Source organism: Equus asinus, chromosome 22 (genome assembly GCF_041296235.1).
Source record: "Equus asinus isolate D_3611 breed Donkey chromosome 22, EquAss-T2T_v2, whole genome shotgun sequence".
Classification (NCBI taxonomy): domain Eukaryota; kingdom Metazoa; phylum Chordata; class Mammalia; order Perissodactyla; family Equidae; genus Equus; species Equus asinus.
This window is the reverse complement of record NC_091811.1, coordinates 44,150,119-44,170,342: the sequence shown is the minus strand read 5'-3', so window position 1 is coordinate 44,170,342 and position 20,224 is coordinate 44,150,119. Positions and strand designations below refer to the sequence as shown.

At 35.9% G+C, this 20,224-nt stretch overlaps 1 protein-coding gene across 22 annotated transcripts in view; it reads right to left on the bottom strand.

Moving 5' to 3' along the window:
- CNTN1 (contactin 1) overlaps positions 1–20,224 on the bottom strand; it is a 342,078-nt gene that overhangs the window by 126,217 nt on the left and 195,637 nt on the right. For all 22 annotated transcript variants that reach the window (XM_044756131.2, XM_014827746.3, XM_070493919.1 and 19 more), the window contains 7 exons: positions 17,530–17,702; positions 15,560–15,655; positions 8,554–8,760; positions 5,326–5,425; positions 4,987–5,168; positions 3,440–3,564; positions 2,671–2,788 (listed from right to left, as the gene is read on the bottom strand). In XM_044756131.2, coding sequence (XP_044612066.2) covers positions 2,671–2,788; positions 3,440–3,564; positions 4,987–5,168; positions 5,326–5,425; positions 8,554–8,760; positions 15,560–15,655; positions 17,530–17,702 — 1,001 coding nt within the window. The remainder of the gene's footprint in view (positions 1–2,670; positions 2,789–3,439; positions 3,565–4,986; positions 5,169–5,325; positions 5,426–8,553; positions 8,761–15,559; positions 15,656–17,529; positions 17,703–20,224) is intronic.

The window sequence follows — 20,224 nt, the reverse complement described above, 5'->3', positions numbered from 1 at the left end:
GAGCACCCTTTTTGTAGCAAGGATCTAGTTTATTACATTATCCCTTTAGTCTGAGTTTTGATAATTGGCAATAAATAAATAACCAAGCAATCTGTGTTGTATACCAAATGCAGTGTGCAGCTCAATAAGTATTGTGGGTGGCACATTGCTTGTAAAATGTGAGAGAAAACTTAATAGAATTATCTTTAAAAAGTGTAAGTTCACCTAGAAAATAGATTTTTTTTCTTTGAGTCAATTAAGTTTTAATGAAATAGTTGATTTGGTATGGTCATTTAAATGACTTCATACTTATCTAATATTTGAACTTGTAGTAACAGAATCTAGACTATGTTCCTATATATGTTAGAAGTGGGAAGAAATAACGGAACACTTTTCCCCCAGCTAAGAAGAGGACGTGCGCTTTTTGGCTCTTTCGCTCTTTAGTGAGCCTATTAAAGAATAGTACCTGGTGTGGAGTAAGTACTCAATCATTTGGTGGATGAATAAATGGATTAACCAGAAAACTCAGGAAAAAAAGGAGAGAAAAACTGTTTCTAAAGGTAATAAACAAAAATAGACTGAGACAAATATAAAGATGCCCAGGAACGTTGATCTCAGGCTGAAAGCGTTCAAACAGTTTGCTTAATTACTACATTAATAGTCATTAAATGATTGAAAGATTTAGCTTTGAATATAGAGAGATCTTTAAGTCTGGGCTGTTGAATTTCCATGTTCTTTTATAATGGATGATGATAAATAAGAAAACGAAGGTTCTTTTTAAACAGAAATCAGAAAGTTGATCTTGAGGAAAGAATTCAGACCCACCTCATATCTTTACTAAGAATCAAAATGCTTTATTTCATTCCATATCAAAGTGATATATCAAAGTGATATGGTATGAAACCTAAGCCTGAATGCTTGCTTGATATCTACATAAACTAGATTAAAAACATTATCAAGGGATTTTGACTTTAGAGGGTAAGAAATGAAATATGATCCTCAGCACTATAAGAAGACGCAGAGAAAGTTAAAATTAAGAAAGTCTTAACTCTTCTTAAAGATAGTTTTCTTTAATACTTTCTTAAAATTATCTCATTTCCTTTCATGTTCTTTTAGTCTCAACCAATTCACAGTGATACTAATGTTTTAAAGAATTTCCCTTTGGTGTAGCAAGAATAAAATAGGCCACACTGAGGCATTGCTTTATCTTGTCAATAATCAGTTCTGGAAGAGAAAGCCTGACTACCTGGAAATCATTACTTATAATATGACTGAGCCTGGTGACAGCTACTTCAAATAATATGAAAATGACATGATGCAGTAAGACCTTAAAGTAGTTGTAATGGAAATAAGAATGAGAAAAATCTCAGAGAGATTTATGGTGTAAAATTGAGAAATTTAGTAGATGTGATGGGAGAAAAGGATATAGTATATTGTGTCATTCTCTAGAATAGAGAATTTTTCAGAAGGAGATGTGGATGTGGGTGAGAGATAATAAATTCACTTTCAGACATGCTAAGTTTGGGTTATCTGTCAGGTTACCCAGATGAACATTTCTACTAGGAAGCTTTATATGGAGCTTGAAGCTGAGGATAAAAATCTGGGCCAGAGATATAAATTACAGGATCAGTGATAATTAATGGGTAAAGAGGAATAATAAATGATCCAGGAATTCTAAAAAATTTTTTAAATAATAATCCAAGAATAGTAATATAAAATATGTGGAAGAATGAGGAAGAGAATGGAATGGAATCAGAGGAATGGAACTCTGGGAGAGAGGAAGATTTTTAGCTGAGGAGAGGAAGGGGTGAAAAGGAGATAATGAAGGTAAGTGAGAAGAAATAGTCTGGGAGGTATGAGAGCATGGAATCACCAAAGACAAGGGAGAGGAGAATTCAAGAACAAAACACGACCAGAAGGAGAGGCAGCTTGAAGGAATATGTATACACACATATGCATACATACATCACACACACACACACACACACACACACACACGGAAAAGGGATATCTGTTGATATCAAGCATCAGAGTAAGTGAAAAGGAATAAATATAGGGCCAGAGGTAAAGGGATTATTTTCTTCCTCTGGATGAAGAGTATGAAAGGACAAGTGCAGTAAAGATTTAGATAGTTTTGAATGAGGGATGGGAAGCTGAAATATTTTATTTCTAAGTATTTCAATTTTCATGGAGAAATAAGAAGGAAATATGGAAGTAGGAGTCAGAGTGGGGTCAGGGGCTTGAGGAATGTCCTGAAGGTTTTAAATAGCAATTGTAGAGTCTGCAACACAGGGACAGATAATGCCAGGAAGTGCTAAAGACTCATCTGAGGCTGGGCCACATGCATTGTGGAAGCACGAGTCTGCATTAGGTGATTTTCAGGCTGTACTTAGCTGCCAAGACGCAAGGGAGGATAACACTTCTAAAAATGGACATGTGTAAAGTTTGCTTGACCATTTAAAAAAAATTTAAAAACCATTATACTCCACGTTTGTTCAAATTTATTTACTGTTCTTTAATGAAAAGAAAAACAATAATACTTTCTATTCCAAATCACATTAAAAATTTTTTTAACTTCAGCAATTCAAGAAAGTAATGTGAAATCATATATCATCTATAGATACCCTATGATTATTTTTTAACATGTTGTTCTCTTTCTGAATGTTAACAGAAACTAGAAATGATACTGACCCAAGATCTTCAACTCCGCATTTGCATAAATGACTCCATGAGTGTTTTCAGCTATGCACTGGTACATTCCAGCATTTTCAAAAGTCACATCGTATAGTCTCAATTCCCCTTTATGATACTGAAAAGAACACAAAGTAAAACACATTTCCTCAACAAACTTTAATAGAATTGCTTTCATTTAGGTTTGGGCTTAGTTGCCTTTTAATATAGATATATTATTTTTGCCCCCACTGTTAACTAAGCCAAGTGGAGTGGGGTTTTCACGGCATGGGGAAGTAAAACCCACTTACCATGCCCAGTGGCTCTTGTCCTATTCATCCTACAGAGCTGAGAGTCCACCTGTTGCCCTCTTGGCCCAGCTGGGAGATTACAGTGGGAAGGTAGAGAAGAACCCCACTGCTGCTACGTGTCCCCAGGGCTAAAGGTAGGACCTTCACTCTTACCTCTGTTTCTGTGGGGTCAGGGAAACAGTGGCAAGAAAAAGAGGACAATATCAGGTAGTGGAGATGGATGAGTAGGAAGAGGGATAAAAAGTGGAACAAAGGAAAAAATAAGAGAGAGAGAGAAGGTAGATATAAGTTTACAGAAAGTTGTTTAAACTGAAAGAAGATACTTTATGTTCACTTTCTTCTTTGCTTTTCTTAGGAAATTTTCATATTTCAGGGCTCAGGTACCCTAACTTTATCAACTCTCATGTTAAATTTATCCCAGGACCACATGTAAATGTTGTCTAAACATAGACTCATGCAAAGCGTTTGAACATACATACCGAATATCCATTTTTCAGCCATCGGATTGTAGGGATGGGCTTCCCTGTGGCCACACAAGGCCAGTAGAGATCACTGCCTATGTCCACCTCTGTGTCATTGATGTGTTCTACCCACTCGGGAAATGCTAAAAAGTAACGAACATTGTAAATGTCAAATGCAAGTCTCAACATTCATCATCATCTCAAGGGGACTAATTACATTTAGTTGAGCTTCTTCTGGAGAATGTATCAAATTTTGTGTGTATCCTAAAATCAGCGTTTTAGCCATTGAAATTCTATTTCCGTAGGTTTGCAGGTAAACTTTATCCTACATTATTATAGCGTGAAGTAACTATAATTCAATTCATAATTATTTTTTTATTATCCCTCCATGAACAAAGCCCTGGGGTCTTGGGAGGGGGGCTTAGCCTTGACCCTGCCACAGTGCTTTTCCCCATTCTAGTATTTCAGTTTGGCTTAGGCATCATCCAGTTTTTCCTATCTCCCACCTTCTCAGTGTGGCTAAGGAGCTCCTCACCGTATGATTTACCAATATTCCATGTAAATTTCCATATTGCACTCTCACAATTTTCTTTATAATTACTTGTCTGTGTGTAGGTAAGTAGGTAGGTAGGTAGGTATATGTTTGTTTACCTGTGTATATTTGTATTTATTTGGGAGGTTTGTGTATAACATGAATAGAGTATGAATTCCTCAACTGTAAGGAGAGTGTTTCCTTTGTCTGACTATCCTTGCTCCGATCATACTCTACCTCTGAGTAGACACTCAGTGTATGCTGATCCTTTAAATAAACGATCTTGTTGAAGCCCTAGATGTTTATTCAGTTGTGACCTGCAATTTTCACATTGTGGGACATTATAGAGATGATCGCAACCTGAAAAGTTCCAAGTATTGCTTGAATAGCAACATTCTATTCTCCAAAATATGTTTATTTCAATGTGTGAGAATCAAACACTTGTATGAAGAAAACTGTGTCACAGAAAAATGCTTCCTTAGACTAGTGATTCTCAAAGTGTGGTACCTGGACCAGTAGCCTTAACATCTGCTAGGAACATGTTAGAAATACAAATTCTTGGGCCCCAAATAGACCTTCTAATTCAGAAATTCTGAGGGTGGGAACCAGAAATCTGGGTTTTAACAAGCCCTCCAGGTGATTTTTGAGGCATACTAAAGTTTGCAAACCAGTGGCTTAGATTAAACCAAGTCATAATGCATGGGTTCTTCTACAAATAAAAAGGTATCTAAAAAAGGAGAACAATGAAGGGAGTCAACAAGCTACATTAATTGTATTTTCTGAAAGTTATCAAGAAGGCTACTATCAATCCATTGGTGTTACTATGATACTAATGATATAGGTCCATAACAGTTATAACTCATATTTGTGACTTAATTAGACATAAGATAAATGTTTCATCTTTTTGCACAATGTAATACATATCACTATTTTTAAACTATTAATCATTATATACTAGCTTTTCAAGTATGGAAATGTCTGTAAATAAGACATTGATGAAATTTACAGAAAATTACCATAATATATCATCTACCTTGAACATAAATTCTTCCATGGTGTTTATCCTTTCCTCTAATGTTCTCAGCCTCACATTCATACGTGCCTTCATCTTCCAGCTGAATATTGAAGATCTTGAGGACAGCACCAGAGGTGCTGATCTCAGCAGTGCTTGGCATTGGTTCTAGGACCTTCCGCCATCGGATATCAGGAACAGGACTTTAAATAGGAGATGCAAGAGCTAAGAATCCACAACGCTCATAAGGCAATTTTGTGTTTACATTTATAGCTAAACGTTTACATCATTTATTTCCTAAAACAGTATAAAAATTAATGTATTTCTGTATATGTTAATGAAAAATGTAGGTATACTTACTTGCCAAGTGCAAAACACTCTAAAGTCACGTTTTGGCCCATCAGTGCATATACGTCCTTGAACTGAACTACGATATCAGCAGGATATGGTTTTGTTGTTCCTAATATTAAGAAAAACAAAAACATCAACTGATTAATAAGTAGAATAGTGTTTTTTTAACACTGTAATTTTTATAGAAATAGAATTGCTTCAATACGAAAAGCTTTTGTCTGTACAGGTCCTGGAAAATATCTGTGTCACAATGTATAGATCTGTTTGTTTATGCATAGTATGTATACAGTATAAATTTCATCAGGCATTTTCAACCACATTGGTTCTCTCTAACAGCTGTGTAACCAATCTGACTCAGTTTACTAAGAAAATTCAAGAAGTCTTTAGGGAGCATCAAATATGTGTAAAACATTGTGCCAGGTGCTATATAGAACTTAGGAAGAAAGAGAAAGAAGAAACGAAATGAGGGAGAAGGGAAGAAGGAAGAGAGGAGTGAGTGAAAGGAGGAGGAAAGACAAGAAAAGAGAGAAAAGAAAGAAGTGTCCATGGAAATGAAGGTGAAGGGGAAACAAGTTGAAAAGAGGAAAGGAGAGAGGAAAAGAAGAAAAATGTTTATTCAGACATCACTGTGCTCATCAATATAGGTACTTTATTTCATTTACTTAGCATCTCAGTCCTGAAAGAAATATTATTTCCCCAACCTTATAGGGGAAGAAATAGGCTCAGAAAGGCTAAGTACATTGCTTAGGATCACAATGTATGTACTTTATCCTGTATAATGCTAAGGAGACAAATAGATACATGAGGACCTAAAATACAAGCCAAAACAAAAATAGATGGTCTGAAAGAGTGGCAGTCAAGGAGAATTGGTGGAAGTATGTAGGGACTATGAAAATTTTAGGCAAGAGGACATTTGAACTGGACCAGTTCAGGTTGAAGAAACAGTATATTATGACAAAGCTCCAAGAGTGCGCAGAGAATTTAAAAAGATCTGAGAATTCAAACGATGTTGAAGTATAAGTAGTTGAAGATGAGCTTGAACCTATAACCTAGAAGGCTCAAAACTGTAATAGTAAATATTTCAAGACTAATTTCCTCAGTGGGTAAGTACCAATAGGTTTGGATAAGAGAAGTAATATGAATCTTACCTTTGGTTTAAGTAGAAGACCTTGTTGGCAGTTTTAAAGGATGGAGCATGGAGAAGAGAAATACAGAAGGGAGTCAGAAATCTAAGGGAGGCTGTTTCATAAATTCAGAAAAACAGATGAAGTAGGGCACAGTCACAGCAGGAACAGAAAGGAAAGAACAGATACAAGTTGTTGTTTAGAGGCAGAATCAACAGGACTGCCCCTTGGATCAAGGTTTTCTCAAGATGTAGATCAAAGATCCAACTGATCAGAATCACCATGGATGCTTGTTGAAACTTCAGATGCCTGGATCATATCCTAGGCCTGCTGAGTCAGTACCTCTGGGTTCCACATTTTCCTCAAACTTCCCAAGCTCCTACACACTAAATGAGAATCATTGGATTCACTGTCCTGAAGATGAGGGGAGGAGAGGAGTTGATGATTAAAAATGATACTCTCAGTTAGCAGAAGAATGACAGTATTGCTAAACGAAATGGAGAACACCAGAAGAATAGGTTTAGAGGGGAGATAACAGGTGTGTTTGGAACATTTTGAGCTTAACATCCTTGAGAACTTTCTGTGTGACAAGTCCAGGAGGTAGGTAAAATTAAGGACTAAACATAGGGATAAGTTTCGGAGATGTGAATTTGGAGTTTTCTACATAGAGCTACTGTTGAAAAGGTATAAATGGGTGAGAATATCTAGAAAAAGATTAGAGAAAAATATAAGGAGAAAGATCTGCTGAAAGATACTGCACAGAATTTGTCAGAGAGGCAGGTGGGAGATGAGGACAGAATGAAAGGAGTCAGGGAAATTAGGCAAACAAAAAAGAGTTCAAGAGAGGCAAAAGAGACACAAAGTTTATACAGAATCGAAGTGTCCTTTGGATTTAGCAAATAAGAAGTTGTTTTCATTATCCAAGATTGCACTGAATACAAAAGAATAGGCAGAGGGAAAATAATGGAAGAGAATTTGAAGATTCATAAAAGAAAGGAAATAAGTGATATAGCCAAATCTCTAAATGAATCAAATGGGATGTGAATCAGAGCAAGTGGAGGAATTAGCCTGAGCAGGAGGAGAAACATTTCTTCCACAAAGATAGAAAGTAAGAAATAAATAGAAGAGCTGAATTTCTAGGGAAGAGTAAGAAAGAAAATTAAGGGAGTTCTTACAGGATGGCTCTTTTTAACTATGAGAAGTAGTGAATGAGAGTATCTCCCAAGATTGTGGAGGGAAAAAGAGCCAGAAAGTCAAAAAGTATTTACTGAATACCAACCATGTGACCGCTACTTTGAGGAGAGTAAGAAAAATGTAATCACAGTGATATGGTGGCATTTTCTCCATTGTCATACACTACTTAGGGGTAGAGGCAGGAGCCAAACCTAAGTCTATTAACAGTATGACATGAGATCAGTATTTCCTCAGAAACTTGGACTCAGTGATATGCGTGTAGCAACAGGACTGCAATAAAAATAATATGAGGTAAGCAAATATATTTGGATCTGATTCTCTCTAGTGGTGGTGCATTAAAAAAAAGGAAGGTAGTTCAGTTTGGAGCTACTAAATATTAAGCTGGGAAAAAGCCCATCAGTCATCAAATATGGCGCCACCATAGTAATACCCTATGCTAATTATTTACAGTAGAAACACAATTTATATACTTATTTTATTCATGTAATTAGTTCCTTAAAAATATAAAAATAATACAACACTTTTTTTCCCCTAATTTTGTAATTACTATAGTCTGTTTTCATCTAATCATTTGTTCTCTTTCATGAGCTTACTAAGAAGTAGGAACGGCCATGAAACAAAAAGCAGATGCTGGCGATTCCCATTGTAACCAACATACGGGTGTTTGGCTAATGAGTCAGTCCCCGATGCAGTCTCTGAAACAGAGCCAACCAGTTTAAACTCAACCATATTTGGGCACTTGTATGATGTAAATCTCTATGGGAAAAACTAAGGAAGAACCAAGACTTTCAAAGTGTGTCTTATTTGCCCTGATTGAGCAACCAGCTAGTCTTCCCACTGGATATTTCTTTCCATTATCACAAGTGTGCCATAAGCAAACAACCCTGCAAAAACAGGGTTCAGCAAATAAAATACTTACGTTCAGGTAATGGAATGAGTGGGATAAATTTGCTGAACACACTCTTTGTGATAGAAGGACTGGACACAAAGCAGGAATAATTGCCTTTGTCCGATGCCTCGACATTCGCGATGTAGAGATTGCCATTTGTCTGAGACACAAATCGTCGTTTATCCATGGTGATAAATACAGGAAATTCATTTAGAAGCCAGCGGTAGCTCAGATCATCTAGAAGAAAACATTGTCTACTAAATATTAAGCTCTTTTCCGAAACCAAAAATTTTATTTTCTAGTTAACAAGCTAGCACATAATCTAATCTAGGCTATTGTAGAGAACATGTTGGCAGACAAACAGTACAAATATTCTAAAAGCTACCATATTTGGAATGAATATTGGCATGATGCTAAGCTATTATATCCATCTTTCTCTTTCAATTATTTTATGGACTATTAATATTCTTACTTCTGTTTCATTGATAGGCTAAATGAAACTCAGAGAGGTTAAATGACTTGCTTAAAATTTCATGACTGTTAAGTAGAATTGGGAGTTTGAAGCCAGATCTGGTAATTCCAAAGCTCATAACCCCTCTTACCTAACGCATTTTAAAAACAAAATCAAGATTACTAACCATACTGTGGCTTTGCATCTTTCTCCTTTTTCACTCCTATTTTAAATTACAGATTTAGAAATGAGTTTACATAACTTGTTCTGGCCACATTAAAAAGTAAAAACCACAGAAACAGAGAAAGGCATGTTGCTGGTTTTCTTAAATATTCAGAAGGTTGTCATATGGTAACTCTTAGCCACAGGAAATCCTTTGGCTGAACACACTGGCTGGTTAGGCCAAAAGTTGAATTTCCTCATTAATTTGCTGCTTTTCATACAGTTTTCTATTCCTAGCTCCCCTTCCTGCTGTGAGGAATGACTCCCCGGTAGTCATGCACAGCAGTAACGCACAAGAGGGAACTAGGAGCAATGCCTACTTCTCAGTCACAAAATGTTGATTCCCTTTAAAACATCATGACCATGTAAAGACAACTGCCACTAGGAAGATGATGAGGGGGAATCTCTTCTGTCAAGTTAGACAGGACTTCAGATGTAAGATGGTGGAAGGTCAAGATCTTTCAAAAATGAAATAATCATGACACACTTTTGCTTTAGGGAGCTCAAGGTAACCAGTAAAGCTGCCAAAGGGAGTACGGAAGAGAGCTGACTATGAAAAACAAAGAATTGCACACTATATAAATCCAGAGTGATTGGGAATAATAATCCAGAGGATTCCATTTAGATTAGCCATGTAATTTTCTCCAGCAATATACAGTATCAAGAAAGTAAATGAAGATGATTATCCTATTTTTTAATCTTAGCTTTTTAATTATAGAACTACATTTTTGTCAAAACATAGAAAATACAGGTAAAGTTAAAAAGAGAAAAAAATTAAAGAACCATAATCCTCCATCTCAGAGTTATTGTTAGCATATATCTTTCTAGACATTATATCTGTGAATGATTCCATTATTTTAATTGTTATCCTTATGCTGATTTAGGGTCAGGTGAAAACCACAGAAGAATCAAGATAGGAAGAAACATAGGAGACTGCTTAAATTGCTGAAATGAGGTTCTTGGAATTGGGCAAGAAATAATGCCATGTAATTTTTGGTCCAAAATGATATTTAGAGTACATTTAAAACAGACAGTGAACCTGTCTGATTTTGAAATAATTTTTCCTATTCTCACTTAAAAAGAAAATCAGTATTTTTACAATGATTTCTGGTCACAATTACATTCTAAAAAATCAAAGAAAGTGAGGAAATTGTGGATTTCCTTACAGAAAATGTATTTTCTTAACCATACAATGTTTTCAAGATACCACACACAAAATGGGTTTAGAATAGTCTGAGTACTCCATAGTTACATGACTCTGGAGACCTGCATATAAATTCTAGACTAAATATGACTTTGGTCAGGCTATTTTAATCACTCTATTACTCAGTTTCTCTAAATTTTAAGAAATTTTTCTGTATCCCACTCATAAGAGATGTGTGAAGAGGAATGGGATAATGTTTTAATATTTGACTTTAAGGGACAAATGCTAGGTGAGAGATGTTGTGATGATGTTTGTTTGAAAATAAGTCCTGGATAATAGAGCAATTGGTCTGGCTGATTTAATGCCCAAGGTGGATTCTCCAATTTACTTATTTAACACATAATGAGTACCTTCTATATGCCACTAAACAAGACAGATATGGTCTTTGCTTTTGTGGAACTTGTAATTTAAGACTGATAATTAATCTAAATTTATCTAACAAATTTTAGTCTCTGATAAGCTATTCACTTTGATAGAATAATAATTGCAGTATGTTAGAAGCTACCATTTCTCATTAAAACAAAGAAAGGAATTGTTATTGCTATTTTTAAACATGGACACTGAGGTTTAGCTGGGTTTATTGACTTGCTCCAGGCCGTATAGCAATAGGGAGGCAGAACCAACTTTCTAAGCTTCCTCTCCACTCCAGCTCTACCAAAACAGCTCCATGATTGGGTGTGGTAGCTGCCCTGCATCTGACTTAAGAATGAGACCATTTTGGCAATCAAGAGCTAAGCCCTGACCCAGTTCTCACAGGGACACGATGGATTATCTTTTTATCTGTCTTTCACCACCCCATACAGATGGTAAAATTAACCATCTCTGAAAAAGCCAACACCTGTTTCTTCATAGCATTGTTGACCAGCTTAAATAATAAATTACTACAAAATTAATTTTGTAGAAAGAGTAAGTGCCAGCACCTGTTTCAGAAATGTTCCTTTTATGGATAGATGTCTGAGATTTCTTCCCTTTGCCTCAAGAGAGTCTGGACCATATTAAAGGGGAAATTTGTTCTGGCCAGCTATAGTGCATTTGGCTGGTTTCACTGGATTACTCTGAACACATCACTTCTCTAACCTTGCTAAATAATGTATAGTTCTCCTTGAAATATATTTGAAGTACTTTAATATTCCCTGGACAAATAGTTTGCAAACTTACTAGAAGATGTTTGTGCTTTCTTTTTTAATTAACCTCAATAGAACAAAATTTACCTATACCAATAACATCACAATAGCTTTTGATTAGTGCTTTGATATCCACAGTAGACCATGTATTAAATCTGTTTAGAAAGAAATTTATGCCAAATTATCCTGTGGGCTCATGTATTCCCTACAGTGGTCTCCCATTTGTGTCTATTTTTATGCTGACCTTTTTAGTCAAAAATGAATGGAGATTCATTCTATATCATATTCAATATGCTACGAGTTATTTTTCTTAAGAGTATTTCCACTTTCTTATTCATTTTAAAGTTCACACCTATGTCTATTATTAGGTATTGTGTATTTCACCAATAGTACCCATGCTTCAAATGGTGGACCTTTTTTCTTTATTCTTTCTCTCAATATACACATACATGATTTATATTTTGTGAGATGTGCAACTCAATTTCTGATGGTTGTACTGATAGAAAATTAGCTGGAAATAAGGCATTATGTCTTCACTTTTTGAGCATCGAGGAGTTTAAGTCGTATGCATTCGTGAATTATTGATTGCTATTTAATAAAACAAAACCTAAACAGGTAAGTTTACCTTTCCATGAAATTTTAACCACTACACATCCATCAATTTAATGAACACATTTATTTACTCTTTCACTTCCTCATTCCTCAAATATATGTTGAGAACTTACCCTGTGCTAGGCATTAGGCAATCAGTTGGATATCAAATTGTTATTATAAAATTGAATAATCATTTGAACTGAGACTCTTAGTTAAAACTTTTCTTTGATAATTAAGTAAACTGGTTCAAATCAGAGTTTTGCCCTTTACTAGAAACTGTGGAGCACCCAAATCCATAGAAAAAGTTAATGGATTGTGAAAGATGAGACTTTCCTCCTGGATGTTTTTCCTGTGCATAAACGAGAGGGACAACATTTCCAAAATTGTGAATCAAAAATCTTTTGTATAGTAATATGTACTTTATTTAAAAATAATGAATTCAAAATATTAAATGTACTAAACTATTTTATTCACTTTAATAATAATCCATTGAAATTATATATCCATTTTACCATTTTTGAATACATTATTAAAGTTAAAATTCATAACAAGCTCTGAGGAATAGATGGCGCAGAAATTATTATTCCCAAATTTCAAATAAGGAAATTGAGATGTAGAGATGCCTAAGTTTTACTTGATATAGAAAGGACTGAGTCCCAGGTTACCCGATCAACAGCTAGAGCAGGAGGGCTTGACAACCATAAATAGTTGCATATATAACATTCTATGAGGTTCAGAACCCAGAGGTTCTGAAGGTTCCGTCCCACCCTCAACTCCATGAATTCTAGGAAGTAAAGCACAAAACCTTAATTTAACTGCATTTAGGAGGAAGAAGCTTTATGATGTGGAGATGGTAAAATTAATACACACATGTATTATGGTTTTGAATCATATGGCCATTCTTATATTGAATGTGGCACGTCTGATGTTCAAAAAGATCATAATCTGCTAATTACAAACTGACAGGAGGAGAGGAAGAGCTGCTCAGATTCTATTCTGTGACTAATGATGTTTCTTGGACTTATTTAAAAGGCCATCTTAGTTCCCCCCACCATGTAGATATATGTATCTTTACTGGGATGAACAGGTAATTAACTCTTTTGGCTTAATGATTTCAAGCTTCTACCAACCTTGTCTTGGTCCATGAAATTCTTCATTCAACACAGTAGTTAAGATGCCACAGAAACTAAAAGCAAGACTTATCTCAGAAAAATCTCAAAGTCTGTTCCTTGGACCTCTTCTTCCCCTTTTCTGTCTATAGTAATTCCTTAAGTAATCACATGCAGTCCTATGGTTTTGAAACAATTTTTACAATGACAAATCACAAATTGATATTCCTAGCCCAGACAACACCCTAGGGCTCCACGCCCATATGAACTGCCAACTAGACAGCTCCTTGTGGAAGTTTAATAGGCACCTCACACTTACCGTGTCCACACCTATTCCACCTGGTATTGATGACTCCATTCTTTCAGCAGCGCATGACAAAATTTTGATGCCATCCTTGACTCCTGTGTTTCTCTTATACATTACATGAAGTCACCAGCCAGTCCTCTTGGCTCTTCCTCAAAATATACCTTGAATTTAACCACTTCTTCCCACCTCAGCTGCAACCATCCTGGTCTGTCATATGCTGCCTAGATTACTGCAATACCTCTTACTGATCTCCCGCCTTCACCTTTATCCTCTGCTAAGTCTTTTTTCAAATGGTGGTGGCCAGACTCATCTTTTATAACCTAAGCAATGTCATGTGGCTGCTCTGCTCAAAGCTCTCCAACGTAAATCTCACTCAAAGTAAAAGCCAATGTAATTACTATGAATTCTAAGGTCCCATATGACATAGCTCTCATATCTCTCTGGTTTCATGCCTTACTACTCTTTACCAGATTCTCTCTATTTCAGCCACCTTGGCCTCCTTAGTCTTCCTCCACAACCCCATCTCAGGCCTTTGCTCACAATGCTGCATCGGCCTGGCTTGTCTTCCCTCAGACATCTGCATTGTTAGCTTCCTCATTTCCTTCTGGCCTTTATTCAAAGTTACATTTTCAGTAATGTCTTTTATAAAAGTTCAAGCATCCCCTCGACACTTATTCTCCCCTCTCCCCCACATTATTTATTTCTCCCTAGTGCTTAACTATCAATATCTAACATGCTATATCTTTTAACTATTTATCTTGTCTATTGTCTGTCTCTCCCAGTAGAAGGTCTCTGCGGGTGGAAAGCTCTTCCTATTTTGCTCACTAAGGTGTTTCTGTGTCATAAATAGCACTGATATACAGCAAGTGTTCACAAGAGATTTGTTGAGCTAATGAGTGATTGAATGAAGCCCATCTGGTGTTGAATATGGTCAAGTGCAGTCATTGGCTATTTATGATCATTTACTTTGTGGGAAATACTATGAAGATGAGGGGATTTTTTTTCATAGTTTTGACAATTCTTCAAAGAAAAAGACTGTTCTGTCATTGAAAGGTTGTTACAACATTTTGAATTCATATGTTCCTCCCATATTTATCTATTAATAGCCTTTCTCCTACAGTTATTAGAGAGGAAATTATCAATATTTGATATATAAACAATCAGAATTTACATATATAATTGGAATGCAATATACAGAGATGTGTGTGTATATATATATGTACACATACATACATATATATACACCAGATTAATATATTCCACACAAATGAATTACAACATTCTGTTATGAATCTCTCTATGGAGGTATTTAAAGCCAAATTTATGACATAATATTAGAACTATAAGAATACAAAACATCTTTTTCAGTGAGAAAGCATTACTATATTATTTCAAGATGCTATTTGATAAATAAAACAAGTGAAAATTAGTGAAAGTATATGAAGGGTTCATCTTTTAATTAGCTCTTCAGTGGCTTTTATTTTAGTCGTATCAAATTACTAAAAACATATATTCCCAAAGGTTGAATCTTGTAGCAGATGACACTTAATTTAGCCCCTTGCTAAACTGGATGATTATTCTTGCAGATTGGTGCTCCTAAAGAGATTAATAATTTATTATGTCTTTATTCCTTTCTAGTGTTTAATTACAGTTCACAGGATATTGTAGAAATTAAATTGTTAATAAAGTGATTGATTATATATCATTCCTAGGTACTGTTCTTTTCCAGGAATAATTTATAGAAAACCTATCATATTTCCTCCCGTATAACAGGAACTTTAATGAAGACATAATCCAACATATATATTGTTTATAATCTGAAATGATCCTAGACCTTTGGAATTAGGGTTAAGTGATTCAAGAACCAAGAAAGGAAGCATCTACAACCACTAGTAAGTGATGCATTAGAAGGCTATAGAAATATTGAGTCTTATTTAATTATACATGTACCATTACTGTTAAGTAAATAAAAATTTGCTCATTTCAGTTCACAGATGCTTGCGGTCACAGAGGAACTAAAGTTACCTGGAAAATGGTATGGAGGGTCACAGAGAAGCACCATTCCTTTCCCTTCTTTCACTCTGACCTCAGGACGTTCCTCAGGTGGGAAAGGATCGAGATCTAATCACGACAGAAACAAGAAAAGCTTTCACTCTCTGGTCAGTTCAAAGACAGAGATTCATTGAAGTTCACCTTTCAGCTACTAACTCAGTTTTGGATATAACTCTTCTCAGCTGGTTTGGTGAAGCCTGTGAAAGTCAGTTCCCGTTGTTACATGCTGGGATTCGTATACACCCAAAGAGAAGAGCTCTGTGGTGAATTCAAGCCTACCGATGCTGGTAGCAGCCTGCGTAAGTATTCTGACAACCCTGAACATTACAGCTATCCCAAACTTCTGTTTCAGATTTAGGAAGAAAAGTCATCTGGAAATATAACGGGCTCAGAGAAAACCAGTGATCTAACAAAGAAAGTAAGGAAGGATGAATGACTGAGAGGAACAGACTCATTTGAAAGATAAATTTCCCTTCCTGAGGGAGGACTCCAAGGTGGAGAAGAAATAAAAATAAAAGGCAAGATCCTGGTTGAGGAACACGAAGGTCAACAATTTCTTGCTCCTCTTTAAATTCTGAGTTTTCCTCCGTTCTCGCTTCCTTTACTCTTTTCTGTGTATTTGGAACTCACATTTTGCTTGGTTTCTTGATACTCTACTGTGTGATTCTTCATTTGTTTCACCGGTGCTCATTCAGTCCCGCCTCACCTCCTATTTCTCACCTGCGATCACTACTCCAATTGTAATATCTAATTTTTACTCCTCTCAATCTATTGTATAGCTCTAAGAACTCATCATTCTAATCTTCACCCTTTGCAGAGAACCATTCAAATCTACCTCTCTAGTCCCGACGCCTCACTTGAATGCCATCCCTATCCTCAAATACTTAGTTGACATTTAGACGTGGACAACGTAATGTCGCCATAACCTCTGCACATGAAACAACCATTTAAATGTTTCCTCTCATCCATGAAATTGGTTTTACTTGCTCCCATCCCTTTTTTAAACAGATCAGAATGTTCCTGCCCTTTGACTAGACTTTCCTTAAAAAAAATTTGGCATGTTTTTCCTTTAGTGCAATGCATTGTGTCAATTATTTCTTCAAAGTTTGTATTTATTTACATCCCTGCTGTCACCACATTAATTTAATCTGACTGTTCTTCCTGACCCTGTCTCCTTTCTTCCTCGTAATCACTAACATGTGGGTCCTCTTAAAACATTGTCTTCATCCTGTAATCCATTTTTCAAAAGATTTAAGTGCTGACTTAGGAAATCACACACTGAAGATCATCTAGCCAACACTCTCCCAATGCACAGCTTTCTTTCAGAACCTCTAACTTTCAGTTTAGCACAGTGTTTCCCAAAATATTTTTCATTATTGCCCCCATAAGGAAAAAATCTTAATTTAATTTAAACTTAAAATAATTGAGCTACTTGAATTTGACTTATTCCTAACAAGAGAAATTAAATACTAAGGAATAAGGTTTTGTCAGGTAGAGTTGAGCTTAGGAGAGGCACAAACCATTATGTTGTAACATTTAAGATGGTTTCTTCCCACAAGAACCAATTTTCACCCCTTGGGGGTGATACCATCCCATTGAGAATGCATGGCTTAGCATTTCCATTAATATTAGTTTTTAGAAAGTTATTCAATATCCTTCAGAACATTGGTCTTAGTTTATTTTCCAGTGTTACCTTTCACTACTTCAAGTGCATTCATAATACTCCTCATGATGCTTTGCTCTCTTGAAATTTTTCATCTCCACACAGATAAGTCCCACTGATCTCATAAGACCCACCTCATCAATGGACACTTTCTCTCACTTTCTTTTTGTCTTGATTTTTCTTCTTGCTGAACTCTTATAATAGCATGTAAGTTTTACTTCACAATACACTTGCCCTTACACTCAATGCACTTTCCCTTTTTAAAATTACGATTGCTTACATCCAAAGCTCAGGGTTGCTTCAGTGCTTCTGACCATCCCATAGTTATTTGATGCTAAGCAGTAGTATATTCCAGCATCTTTCTGTTTGTCAGGGTTGTTGATAACAAGGTTTCCTCCTACCATACTATACCGATCACTTGTCAGATCAACATCCCCATTATTCATTCTCCATCTATTAGAGAAAAAAATAAATGTCACATCAAAGGTCATGAGGCCTGCAAACAGTGTACTGAGCTAACATCGTTCTAAAATAATATGGCTAGAGAGCCATGTGAAGTCAGATGATTAAGTAGATGATTCCAAGTGGTATTTCTTCACACCCTACAATTCCACATGTCTGGGCTCATGATTTATAATTTAGCTCAGGCACAGAAAGGTAAATGTTCAAGCACATGAAATATTTCCTTTTTTCTCATGAGGCATCCCAAATGACAAATACTGTATCTCATTCTAAATATCAAAGTGCTTTTTCAATAAAACAAACTAACTGAAATCAGAGTGCTGCTCAGTAAATGGCATATTCTGACCACTAGAGGGCGATCACAATTTGAAAATGATGAAAGTCAATTGGGTCTTTTGTTTCCAAGCCACAAACAACTATCGCAGGTATATTTATGGAGATTGTTGCAAATAAATTGACTAGAAACAGGACTCTAACTTTCTTGGTGAGATGATGAGAAGAATGCATGTAGAAAACAGGTTTCAATTAAGCTGACCACCTGCGTAATTTTGTAATCATTCTGCACCAGGGGTTATCCCTAAGGTTCCATGTCTTCAGCAATGACGTAAGACAAAGCCATGGTCAAACAGTGGACTGTGGCTGCATCACTCATTGCCTGGCACATTTCTGATTAGGATCAGAATCTTGGCAAAAAGGCCTAATGGTTTTAGAATATTTTTTATTAAATCAAATTACTGGAACATTTTTAGTTTTAATTTTTACAACGTAGGAGGTAATTTAAAAACAAACACAGAAAACTGTGCTTTTGAATTTTGAGAACCTACCAAATTCCAACCCAATGGATAAATGCTCCCCTTCCCCTCGGTTGATGGCAATTGTCCCTCTCTGAACCATCCAATGTCAAGTTGCTTAGCACCTGCCAAGGCAATGGGTTTTCTTGTTGAGCAATTCCAATTGTTATGTTTAGATTTCCCATCATGTTGATTCCAAATTTTTTTTATTTCCTTAACTTTCCTTCGTGGATCTGATTCTGCCTTTGATGTCACATAATGATTAAGTTTTGCTGTGTTTGGGTAAGTTCACTGGTCTATTTTATTTTCAGGAACATACATCATTGTTGTAATCCTTTTCATACAGCTTTAAATGCAATTTTATTGGAGTTCTTGTTATTTTGGGGGTCAAGACAAGATAATGAAAGCCTTAAGGCTGATAAGTGGAAGGTAAAATTCCCTGTCCTAACTTTCAGGATGTTGCCATGAATAAGAAATTATTATAGAACATGACCAAAATATAAAACTACTGTGTGAATGACAAATTGCATGATTACCAAGGTTAGCATGACTTGACCTGAATGTTAAGTAAATTTTAGAAACTTCAAATGTTCTTTTCTATCAGACAAGCTGTATCATGAGCTGATCTTTTTTTCTTTTTCTTTTTGCTGTCCAACACAGACTGCCGTCATAACAGAAGTAAAGATCTACTTCTCCCCTCCAGCTCTCTACATTAACGAGTGGATAGTCAGGCCACACCTGCCCTGGGGACTTCAGTGCTGATGCAACCTGGGGGAGGAGTTGGTGATATATTCGCCAAGCAAAACTTTGCTTCTTATTTTTATTTCTTAAATTTTGATAAGAACACTAAATACAAGATCCACTTATGGGAGGTATCTATAAAATAGTCAAACTCATAGAAGCAAAGAATAGAATGGTAGCTGTCAGGGACTGGAGGGAGAAGAAATAGGGAGTTGCTAATCAATGTGTATAAAATTTTAGTTATGCAAACCTAGCTTCTTACTGTCTCTGTGAGGGGGTGGTGGTGGGGGGGGGGCCGCAAAGAGAAGTACATGTGTCTAGAACACTATCTTAGAACAATCTCTTTTTGTCTTGTCACCTCCATTCCAGCGCAGAGGCTGATTTGGTAAGTTTCCATGTACGAATGTCAAGGACAGAGAGTCACAGAAATAGCTTTTGAGATGGTATCAACCTATCTAGATAGATACATGCTGAAAAAATTATATGCTTCTTTGAAAGTCATAAAACCTGTGTTTTAGACCTGGATCTGTGATTTACTAGCTCTGGAGCAAGTCAATTTACTCATCCAGGGCTCAGCTTCCTCTCCTGTGAAATTATGTGCTTGAATTAGATCTCCTCCACAGCCCCTATTAGTCCACATCCGTGGCTGTGTGCATAGACTCTCATTAAGTATGGCTGAAGGGTAGAAATAAGTCTAGCCCATCAAATATTTTCAGAACAAATGTATTACTTATAATTTATAAAATATCTACTTATATTGCACTCCCAGGAATGAAATTGAAACAATAAAAATAAGTTCAAAGAGATGGTGATTTTGTACCTAAATTTATGTTTTATTTTAAGATTAATTTGTAATTATAGCCAGAGGCAAGAGAAAAATGAATTCAATTACAATTAAATTGGACGGAAGGGGCATTCTCTTTGATAACAATTTTTTATAACAATAGAAAGTTATTTTCCTATCCAGGAAAAAAATCTACT